At 35.7% G+C, this 12,217-nt stretch overlaps 1 protein-coding gene across 1 annotated transcript in view; it reads left to right on the plus strand.

Moving 5' to 3' along the window:
* Window positions 1-10,723, plus strand: part of LOC107673055 (vasopressin V2 receptor-like) — a 12,064-nt gene extending 1,341 nt beyond the window's left edge. The window contains exons 2-6 of the mRNA XM_016466492.1: window positions 4,837-5,204; window positions 5,288-5,533; window positions 6,146-6,292; window positions 9,249-9,294; window positions 9,383-10,723. Coding sequence (XP_016321978.1) covers window positions 4,839-5,204; window positions 5,288-5,533; window positions 6,146-6,292; window positions 9,249-9,294; window positions 9,383-9,582 — 1,005 coding nt within the window. The 5' untranslated portion in view covers window positions 4,837-4,838 and the 3' untranslated portion in view covers window positions 9,583-10,723. The remainder of the gene's footprint in view (window positions 1-4,836; window positions 5,205-5,287; window positions 5,534-6,145; window positions 6,293-9,248; window positions 9,295-9,382) is intronic.
* The last annotated feature ends 1,494 nt before the right edge of the window (window positions 10,724-12,217 follow it).

The raw sequence follows: 12,217 nt of genomic DNA on the forward strand, positions 1-12,217 counted from the left end.
TGTTCTGGAACAGTGTTGTAAATACAACTTAAAGAACCACTTATTTCTAGTCGTGTCCTCTTTTGGAAGGCCAAACAAAGTAGTTTCGCCTTCACAACGAAACACAGTGTCACACACGGCGGGTTAGAGTGAGTGGAGGCCGGAGGCTAGAGTGAGCACGGGCGGCGGCCTAGAGTGAGTGGAGGCCGGTGGGCTTGAGAACGGCGCGGCCGGCGGGCTTGCGGCAACCACATGTGACGACCCCGGGCTGGACTCCGCTTCATCCACGGTGAAAGCCGATCCGGCGATCCACAGCGCGAAGTTGATGTATTTCCTCAGTGACCAGCACGGATCAGCTCTAGGCATGACGAAGCAGATATCGTCCTCTTTTGGAAGGCCAAACAAAGTAGTTTCGCTTTCACAACGAAACACAGCGCCTTCACGACATGGCGGCGGCAACAATACTACAGCGAGAATAAAAGTTAAGCCTTCTTTCTTTGCGTGAACATTTGGGCGGCGTTATGCAAATCTTCCCACACAGTGACGTAGACATGTGGGGGCGTGTTTAAACGAGGTGTTTTAGGTAGGCGTGGTTAACTCTTAACATTTATAAAGGATATCTCTTTGGATTTGAGACTTTAGTCTTTGCAACTTTACAGATTTTCTTTATGCACCAAGAGCTTGTAACACTCCAAAGAGAAAGGAAAAATTTAAATCGCATCATATGACACCTTTAACTCGCATTATTTGAGATGCTACATGGAATGTATGTTTGTTTATACCTTGTGCCCACAATGATAGTAAAACCTGAAATTTATTAAAACCCTGAAAAGACCATTTATAAATCATACTAAATGTTTTTTTTTAAATGTAGTTAGGAATAGGGTATAGAATCAAAATTTTGTACAGTATAAAAGTCAAATGACTAAAGAGAGTCCTCATAAAACACAACATGTTTAAGTAATTCAAAACGGTTTTTAAAAGTGGTGAAAAGACTTTCCCTTACACAACCAAATAAACCTAAAATGTGGAAACAAAGCAAATACTTTATTTACATTTCGTGCAAGACTGATGAATTTTGCTCATGCAGGCTTGTTATGTAGTCACTGTATGAGAATAATGCCTCTTAACTAATTAATTTCTCAGAATATGGAGAATGTTAAATTTAATAAACTGCATGGCTATTTCTAGTTTTGACTTCTGCAAAAAGTAAGAGTCTCTTACTTTTTTACTGTAAGAGGCCATGAGGATCACCTTTTTGGTTCATGTAGCTCTTGTGTCAGTGAAGGTGAGATTTAGTATTAAAGAATGAAAGAAGATGAAGCAGTGCAATAAAGAAGTCAAAGGTCATGTACTATTTTTATTTTATCATGGCATATTAATCTAGTTCTTATGGTTTCTGTCAACTTTCTGAAAACCTTCACCCTGCAGGAGGTTCCTTAAGATGGTTTCAGGTCTTTGAATTTGGAAGTTAATGTTCTTATCAAGAGTGAGAAGCTGTTGAAATCCAAAAGGGAGGTTTTGGACACATGCTGACGCAATATTTTAGTGTGCAACTGATTAAATTAATAAGGTGCTGAATACTGTTATACTATGAAACAGGGCAGGCATCCATGACCTGGAAAATTCATTTGTAATTGCATAAGCCATTGGAGGACAAAACTAATGAAAAAAATCTTGGAAAGAAATTTAATTTTTAATGACGCACTCAACTATTATGCAACCTGACCAGTTTTCTAGACGCTCACCATTTCGAGCAATTATTATGATCTACATTCTGGGCATTCAACTGGAAGTCCAATTCAATTCCTCTTTCAATTACTTTTCATTTAAATATGTTTATTGTCAAACGTCTTTATTATCTTTGTTAGTATAGAAGGGAAAAACAATAGCTAAAACAAGAGGGAAAAAAAAGGTTAGCTGATTTCATTAATCATGCGAAGCTTAGACACACTTACATGTGTGCAAAAAAAAAAAAAAGAAGCGTCTTAAAATACATTAATATATAATGGGAAATATTTTAATTCCAGACTCTTTGAAGTGCAAAAGTATACTGATTCCCTCCCAAATTGTTTTTATTTTCCTCATTTTTGAAATAAATATGGTAAACTTTTATGTCCCATTTAAAGGATGCAAATCCCATTGTTATAAATTATTGTCTACTATTACAATGATCCTAACGCTGATCAAAGTACAAAATTATATATATATATATATATATTTTTTTTTTTTTTTTTTTTTTTTTTTTTTTTTTTTTTTTTTTTCATTATAATGACGTTAATTGGTAGACTATTTAAAAAAAAAGAATGTAAACAACTCACACAATTATATATATATATTTTTATTTTTATTTTTATTTTTTTATTTTTATTTTTTTACAAACATTGCAAACCTAATATTAATTCCATGCTCAAATAATAGTTAGTTTGACCTCCACACTTCCTTTCAATGACCATTTTCAAAAAGCCTTTCCAATTGCATAAACCAGACTTTAATACATTTAATAAAACACAACTTGCTGCATAAATATTTCATGGCCAATCATACTGAAGCAACCTGAGGTGATTTGTCCTTTGTTGTCTATCCATGTTTAAAACACTTTCAAATATTATGCATAAAACGCAGCTTGCAAAAGCGAAGTGCTTTTTCTGTATCATCAACTATATTTAGTCTAGGCCAACATTTCTGCTGCACCATATTAGTGGATTCCTCAGAGGGAAAGGGATTCAGGGAAAGGTAGAAAATGACAAAGCAAGGGTAAACTGAACAGCTCATGCATCAGCTGCTTCAGAGAATGACCTCAAACACTGCTGTGACAGGGACACTCGCTTTTATTTATGATTGGACCTGGAAAGCCACAGCGAAAGGCATTTAAAAACTCATTCTGTAAAAAGCAAGAGTTTCACAATTGTACTATTTATATTTGCTGAAAAAGAATGAAATATAGAGATCTTGGGTATTAATTAAGAGATAATAAGTTAAATATAAAAATGTATTTCAGTTCACTGATCATATCTGAATCTATCTATCTATCTATCTATTCTGTAATTGATTTTCTGTCAGAAAGTTTTAAACTTGTGTGTGGGAAGGTGGAAGACAGGTTAAGAAGTATTGTATATATTAACACTAAAGCCCAGATAATTATACAGAGAGACATACTGCTCACACTCAGTGTAAAGAAACCTCATTGATTTAAGATGAGGTGATTGCGGGAAACAATGGTCTTTCAGAAAGCGAGAGATTGAATTAGAAACATAAAGGAAGGGAAACAAATGGAAATGTCAAAGACATGAAAAAGAGATGGACAGGCTAAAAGTGTATAATACTGTACAGAAACTGTATAATATAATAGGCTCTGTTTTGAGATAGGACTATGATATATGATTAATTTCACCAGTATAATGAAATGAATGAACAAGAATTAGATAGCAAGTATCGAGGTTTAGCCAGTCCATAATGAAATGAATCACCATTGTGTCTTTGTTCCACACTATAAAAACCTGTCAGAAATGTGTATATGTGCATGTGTGTGTATATATGTGTGTGTGAGTGTGTCTACTACTAAGTTTGTACATGAACAGGGGGCTCTTTCACTTACAAAAAATAAAATATTCATATACAATTTCATATTAAAAGCTAATTAATTGTATAATCTAATAAAAACCTGTTTAATCTAATTTAATAAATAAATTAAATTTTTGTTGTTCATATTTGGTCAGATAACTTAGTTAACAGGTTTCACTGTAATATTTTACATTATTTTCTCATTAAAATTACAAGTATTTTTAGAACGGGGAGCTGCTGCTGTAAAAGAAGCACTGGATAAATCACTTTGGATAAATTTGTCTGAAAAATGTATAATTAGTTACCATTTTTAATATGTTGAGTCAAATATGATTGGATAAGGAAGATGACATCAGTTTCACAAAACAGCATAATGCCTGTAATAAGGCAATTTCAATTTAACACAGCATTTCTTTCATATATGGACAGTCTTTGCATTGGTATGTAAGACCTTTTCTAGTTAATTCTCTTTTGTGTGTTCTCGTCCCATGCCCTGTACCCCACCTCCTCTCTTTATTTAACCCAACGTTATTTTTATTTAACCCAACGTCCCATGCTACCATTCTTTCTCAAACTGTCAGTTTCATTTTTTCAACTTATATTTTTATTTGTACTATTTATTTGCATAGTTAAGAAAATAAGCCACATTTTACTGGGATCAAGGAGCAGTTGATAACAGACAGAGAGAATGGGGTAAAGGAATGGGCAACGGAAAAACAGAGGGAGGAGGAAGGAGGAGGACTGAGTCAATTGTGGATGAGAGAGATAAAGGGAAGCAAATGTGATGGACTAAGCTGGGTAGGATAGTAGGAGTCATATCAAGTCAGGGAAAATGTAGAAAAGAAAACAAAAAGAGAGGACTTGACAGATGCATTTTGGGGGGAAAAAACTGCAGCCATGGGGAATTAAAGAGTGGAAGAGGAAGCAGATTTGTTTGCTTGCTTTTTGTGTGTCTGTGAAATTGCTAAACTGAGTGGCAAAAGTTCAAATCATAAAACAAGATTAATGATGAGAGTTTCAATGCAATGTGCGATGGCCATGTTACACTAAAGGTCAAAAGGTTGTTATAATTGCGATTTGTAATGTTTTTGAAAGTCACAATGGTTGCATTTATTTGATCAAAAATATAGTAACAATTGTAATATTGCAAAATATAACAATTTAAATAAACTGTTAAAAAGTAATTTATTCCTGTGATGGCAAAGCCATTTTTTTGTCTCAAGGGTCCTTCAGAAATTATTCTAATATGCTGATTCTCATCTTTTTGTGACAATCATGCTTTTTTTCTTACAGGCATGGAGACCTTCTCAGAGGCGGTAGGTTGGGAAGGATCCCTCCATGCAACCGTTGCATGGTCTAACTTCTCCTCCTCATTCTCTGAGCATACTGGACTTAACAGTACTTTCAAAGGAGGCTCATACTTCTGGTTGGTGTTTCAAAACAACTCAATAAACCCCACTCAGACGCCCGATCCGGTCAGGGTGCGGGACATATCTCTGGCTAAAGCTGAGATTGGCATTCTGGGTCTGGTTCTCGCTCTCACAACACTAGGGAACGGTTTTGTACTGTGGGTTCTGCTGAGGCGGCGCAAATACAACGCACCCATGCACCTATTTATGGTAAATCTGTGTGTTGCAGATCTTGTGGTGGCGTTTTTTCAGGTGAGCTGAACTTTGTCTAATGCTTAGTGTAGCATTTTGTCTTTTAAGTGACTTGTCAACAGCAGTACACTAATGTTTTGCAGGTGCTCCCACAGCTAGTATGGGATATCACAGAGAGATTTCAAGGTCCTGATGTGCTGTGCCGCTCAGTCAAATATCTGCAGATTGTGGGAATGTTTGCATCCTCTTACATGATTGTTGCTATGACAGTGGACCGCCATAATGCCATCTGCTGCCCCCTGCAGGCTTACAAAGGAGGGGCAGTTTCATGCTGGAATACACCCATCATGGTAGCCTGGGGTCTAGCCCTTGTTCTCAGTGTGCCACAGGTACTAGTTGTAAATACAATGTAAGGTTTACTACACTTAGAATGTTAGGAAGTATGAGTCAGTGAATATACATTTTTGAAGAAACAGATCACCCAAAAATTAAGATTTGCTGAAAGTGAATGGGTGCCGTCAGAATGAGATTGAAAACAGCTGATAAAAATCAATAAGACTCCAGTCCATTAATTAACGTCTAACAGTGAAAAGCTGCATGTTTGTAATAAATAAATCCATCATTAACACATTTCAACTTTATCCTAGCCAATAATCCATAATCCATAAAATTGCTTGTTTGCTTTCTCTTCACAAGACGATAACTGATAGAGTGAAGTCGTGTCAATTACTTGTGGATTAATGTTTTTTTTTTTATCATCTGTTTGAAACCTCATTCTGATGGCACCCATTCACTACAGAGGATCTACTGGAAGTAATGTAATGCAACATTTCTAAAACCTTGTCCAATGAATAAACAAATGTATCTAAATCTGACTGTGAAAAAGCAATTTGCCATTAATTGTTCCCCATCAAAGTCATTCCAAACCTATATGCTGCTATTTATTCCATGAAACACAAAAGGAAATATTTGACATTTTCCCAATGCTGTTTTCCCTACAGGTGTTTATTTTCTCCAGGTCAGAGGTCTCTCCAAGGGTGTTTGAGTGCTGGGGGAATTTTGCTGAGCCTTGGGGACTAAAAGCGTATGTCACCTGGATGACTATAGCTGTGTTTCTGCTTCCTACCTTTATTATCACCGTTTGTCAGGTACTCCTGGTGTCTGTGCATTCCATTTGTGTCTGTAATCCCAGTTTTCCCTTTCACCTTATAAAAAAATACATAAATGTTAACACATTAGTTAAGAATTACCACTAGTGGTTGCAGTTTAAAAGTAAATAATTGATGTGATTTACTATAGTTTTTTTTTTAATATTAGATCAACACTCTTTCATCAAGATAATCTTCACAAATAAACAGAACTTTTATGAATTTTAAAGCCTAAATACAATCACCAGAAGTAATAGGCTATATATGACCAACGATCGCATAACTTCAATGTCATCAACATTAAGCTTCTGACTCTTTCAATCTTAATTAAAAATCTACAATGGAAAGTTCGAGTTGAGTATAAACACAATGAGGCTGTGAAAGTGGACTAGTGAGTAGATACAGTTTGGTGTGATGTTTAAAGTCCCCGAAAACCTCTGTTGTCCCATTTAGCCAATTGTTAGCAAATGCCTTTTTGAAGAGCTTTTAAAAATAACAAGTGGGATACTGCTGATGTATTTTGTGTCATAGAATAAAACATCGAAACATCCTGAGCTTGTGTTAACCACCAAACTTATTTCAGGCATTTAACCCACTTAAAAACCCAACTGACTTCAGCACGATACAAACGGAAGTGCAAAAATGCTAACTCGTTTCCAGGTTTAAGGACTCATTCCTGCAGCACTACCGAAATGTCTCAGCTGTTCTGGAAAAAGGACTTTTGTTTTCTTGAGATAAAACATGATATTCTGGGGTGACAATCATTTGAGAGGAGGCGGATCCCCTGCATGACATGTATCATAATGCTTGTTTGGTGAGATTATGCTCTTTGACCTGGCCAAGGGGTTTTGGTCAGTTAAAGCTCTATTTCAGGAGAGGAATTCTCTAATGTGCAGATCTTTCCTTCCACCAGCTGATACAGTTCCCAGGAAGTCAATCTTATTGAAGAAAGAGTACACTGTGCATAAACCAAACCTAAAACTTCTCAGCCTTGAGAATCTTCTGGTCTGACCATTAAGCACCTGCATAGCAATCTTTCCAAGCTAATGTCTTAATGACATGAAAAAGGTTCTGCATTCATACATCAAACAATTCCCACAAAGCTCCACAAAAACTGCAATGATGAACAAATCTCTCACATTATGAACGTACACGTGTAAAGTTGCTTCTTGCCGCTGACCTGCAGATGGCTTTTGACATCTTGTGAATGTTTGTACAAATTATGGTGTTTCACTTGCACTTAATATTTCATAGGCTGCTTGAGTATCACTGGTGATTCACTTCATACAAAGCTTTTAAATTACTTCTGTTAAACGTCCCATATGGTGTTGGTTTATAAACTAGATTTCCATTAAGAGAGGCTTTCTCTCAATAAATGAGTGCTCGAGATTAGAAAGCAGTGATTCTCAACACTGCACATGCTGGATATCTTCCTTATGTAACATACCCGATTCAATTCATCAGCTCTTTGATAGATGCTCAATGTTCTAAATTTGGGACCCGTTGTGCGTGCATAAAGTAGCGCCGTATTGCTCGAGAACGAATCAGTTTTTCGAACAAATAATGAAAGCGAATTAATTGCTCGTTTCCATGCTAGCTTGTTCGTCAAAAGTCTTTTGCTTACGAGCAGTGGCGGACTGGGACAGTAAATCAGGCCGGGAATTTGACTCCACCCCAGGCCACCTCTGTTGCTGCAGTCACCACCACCCAATATTTAAAGGCCATTTCTTCACACCAATAAATAACCTATTTCCATCCCCTGCTGCTCTTCCATCACTAACCAGATGTTGATATCTCTCACCACAGGCCACTGAGAGCTGCTAACACACAATGCAGCCAATGCAGCCACACAATTCTTGCAGCCAAATGGGCAACAAATTGCCATTGATTGAACAGTTGAATGTCATATAAACTGTTTAGTGTAAGAGATTTTCTTACTGCATTTCCAACAATGGAAACTTAAATTATAATGTATTTTTTGTCATTATAAATCCCTGCTTGGATGCATTCCTTTATTTCCTATTCCAGTTTAAAGTGTAAGGGGTTGGTAAGATTTTTTAAATAGGTTATAAAAGGGGTTGAAAGAAGTCTCTTATGCGGTACAGTAAAATGCAGTAAAAACATTGATATTGTAAAATATGATTACAAATTGAAATAACTGTTTTCTATTTTAATATATTTTAAAATGTAAATTATTCTTGTGACAGCAAAGCTGTTATTTATTTATTTAATTTTTGAGGCAGTGTATCACTACCGTAAATCATGATAAAAGTGACATTATAGATGTCCTTAAGATTATTATACAGCATTTCCTATTATACAGCATTTCGTATTGCTGGTTTAGTCAATAATTCAGAGAATAGTTCAAGTATAAATGTTTAGTCATTGAGAGTGGCCCCAGGTAATAAAATATGTTCTAAGAATGTTTTGCTAACGTTTCCATTGATGTTGGAAAATGTTATTTCTGAATGTTCTCAGAATGTTCAAACCGTCCAGTTCATAAATGTTTCAGAAATGTTTTTGATGTGAAACTTAGAAAAACATTAAGAGAATGTTCAATTAAATTTTTTTGCAAACATTATGGGAATGTTACTTTTGAATTTTCTCCAAACCATTTGAAACTAGTTAGTAGTAACATTTAAAAAAAAATTATGAACATCCAACTATAATTTTCAGAAAAACGCCCCATAAAGGATGTATAAACAATGTTGGGAAGTATAGTTACATGCAACAGAATTACGTAATTTAAATACAAAATTAATGTAACTGTAATCTGTTACAGTAACATTATTAAAGACCCGATAACTTTGAACGAACACTCTATTAACATTACTGGAACATAACTTTAAAAGAACCCTGCCAGAACCTAAGCCAAAATTCTAAAAACATTCTCTGCTAGCTTGGCGAGCATTTGCCAAAGTATACAGTTTTAGTTGAGTTTTGAAATTTCTCTTAGATCAGCACATTTCAAGGAGTCACTGTCTCTAATGTGGTTTATATTAGTAGTAACCCTTAAATAAGGACAATAACTTGACCTCTACAATAACTGACTTGAAATTGATTTGATTTCTCTTCCTCCCTCATTCTCAGGAGTGGCTTTCACTATCCTGATGCTGTTAGCCAGTCTGAACTCCTGTACGAACCCATGGATCTACACAGCCTTTTCCAGCAGCGTGTCCCGTGAACTTCTCGCTCTGCTGCGCTGTCGGCCAAAGCTGCCCCGCAGGAGCTCAATGCACGACCACTCCAGTGACATAAACACCTCCACTACCAAGGACAACCAGTACTGACCCCTACAGAATAAATGAAAATTGAGTGTCAGCAGAGACAGGGATTTATCCGGATGTATCTGTCCTATGCATGTGGAAGACATGTTGTCATGAGATATTGCCACATCTTCTGTTCAGAGTATCCGATGATGCCACTTTAACCAAGTGAACTGTGAAGAGTGGCTTATGAATTAACCAATTTATGACATAAATTTGAGGATTTTATGCAAAAATAGACCTCTTGAGTATGAGACTGATCTTTGCTGTCTCATCAAACAGGGTAAAGAACAGCTTACTGACTGTCATAATAAACGTAATTAAATTCTACGGAAAATTGAAATATTAACTATTGTGTGTGAGATGGAGATAAATGTCTTAACTGCAGAGGAAGAAGAGATCAAGGCCTTAACCCCACAGCCAGCTATTTCATCCCATTTATCAGTCTTTCTGCCGTAAGTCTTCTTCAGATTCAGAGCTTTCATGGCAAGGACTGAGGAAGAACATGAATTATGTGATTCATGCATGGAAAATACATCCAGCAGACAGTTCAAATCCATGCCAAACAGAAAAATCCAGGACTAAAAGTGATATACATTCCTTATTGGACAAATATCTAATAAATGCCTTTTGTGAAGTACAAAAGGTAGAGGTATAAAACTGAACATATTTTGACGAATTTGTTTTGAATAAGGCTGAGGAAATAATAATGGTTTTATTTAGTGAAACACCAGCAGTGTGCAAAGCAGCAACACTTTCAGTTCCTCAATAACAGTCAAATTATATATAAAGCACTTAAAAGCTTATTTAAAGTTGTGTGAGAATAAAAAGAAGTAATAATGAATATGAGAAGATGATAAAAGAAGATAAATTCAAATGACATCAGGTTATACAGTGCCTTCAATTTAACTGATGTACAGTATAAGTATACAGATCCTGTCATCTGATACTCTGTAAAAATCATTTTCTTAATCAGTATTTTTGCTTAAAATAAGAACAAATGATTCCGGTCGGTTGGAAACCATTAAAAAGGCATATCCTGCAAATCAATTAAATTTATCTTCTTTTAAGAACGGCTAAATATTGTTGCTAAAAGCAAGAGGAAAGGACTGATTAAGATTTTTTTTTTTTGGTGCAGTAGCTGATTTGACACACTGTACATATATAAAGGCTTAGATTAAATGAAAACACAAGATATACTGTAAATAAGTAAAACAAAAAATTATATTGATACAGATGTTTATCTAAATAATTTTGCATTTTAAAGAGAAAATGTCTTTGCCAAATCCTTGTGATATAGTCCAGAAACAACAAATAAAGAATCACATAAACAAATTCAAGGTTGAATGTGGGGTCTCTTTAAGAGTAACTGAGCATAGATACACTAAATACACAGACCTGTATCATTTGACTCTAAATGTGAGCTGATCGTCATTGCAAAGTAATTGATAGTCAAAGAAGATATGATTCATGAAATCAGAAAACAGATTATACGACTGACCCAAATTAATCTCTTTGTCAAACAGCACTTTTTAACATCACCTTTAGTGCTTAATATCATTTACACAATTACTTCACATCTATACATTTTTGTTGAGGTGCAACTCACTGTTGTTAGTCTTTGCAGGAGTTGAAAGGTTTAAAAGAAGAAGCCATATAGCAAATACATCAGGAGGTCACAAATAACCCCAGGCTTACCACCATAGGTCCAGGTAACTATTTGAAGAATGCACTGCAGACATGCATGAAAGTTAGTTAGATGAAAGTTAGACTTGTGGCATAAATTAGGATTGAAAGTTTGATCAAGACAAAACACATCACTGCAGGAAAGTATCTCATTATAGCCATAACATATGGTGATGAGGATATCCTCTGGCATCTGGACTGTATGAACAAATGAGCTAAAGTTCTTCTCAAACTGATCTGTATGAAAGACTGTTCAGCGGACATCAGTATTAATGGAAATGTTTACCCAAAAATGAAAACTTACTCACCCTTGGGCCATGCAAGATGTAGATTATTTGTTTCTTTATCAGAACAGATTTGGAGAATTAGCAAGAATTAGAATTAGCAAGTGAAGCATTTAGCATTCATCACTTGCTCACCAGTGGGTCCTTTGCAGTGAATGGGTGCCATCAGAATGAGAGTCCAAACAGCTCATAAAAACATCACAAATAATCCACATGATTCCAGTCCATTAATGTCTTGTGAAATGAAAAGCTGTGTGTAACAAACAAATCCATCATTAGGAACTTGAAGGATGAGCCCATAATCCATAATAAAGCTTCCTTTGTATCAAAATCCACAAACATATTGAATTGTTTTCACTTGTAATTAAACAGTGCTTTGCTTGATCTGTGCTCAAGATCTTGATTTCTCTCCTGATTCAGACAAGACGACTTTCTCCAGTGGAGAAAGCAAGATTATGAATGGAGGACTTGAATTTTAAATTAAAAACATCATGATGTATTTGTTTATTACAAACGTGCAGCTTTTTCGCTTCACAAGACTTTAAATAATGGGCCGGCGTCATGTTGATCACTTATGGATTATTGTGATGTTTTTATCAGCTCTTTTGACTCTCATTCTGACGGCACCCATTCACTGCAGAGGATCCACTGGTGAGCAAGTGATTTAATGGCTAAATTTCTTCAAATCT

The sequence above is a fragment of the Sinocyclocheilus anshuiensis genome, unplaced genomic scaffold (assembly GCF_001515605.1).
Source record: "Sinocyclocheilus anshuiensis isolate Anshui unplaced genomic scaffold, SAMN03320099.WGS_v1.1 scaffold364, whole genome shotgun sequence".
In the NCBI taxonomy this organism is placed as follows: Eukaryota; Metazoa; Chordata; class Actinopteri; order Cypriniformes; family Cyprinidae; genus Sinocyclocheilus; species Sinocyclocheilus anshuiensis.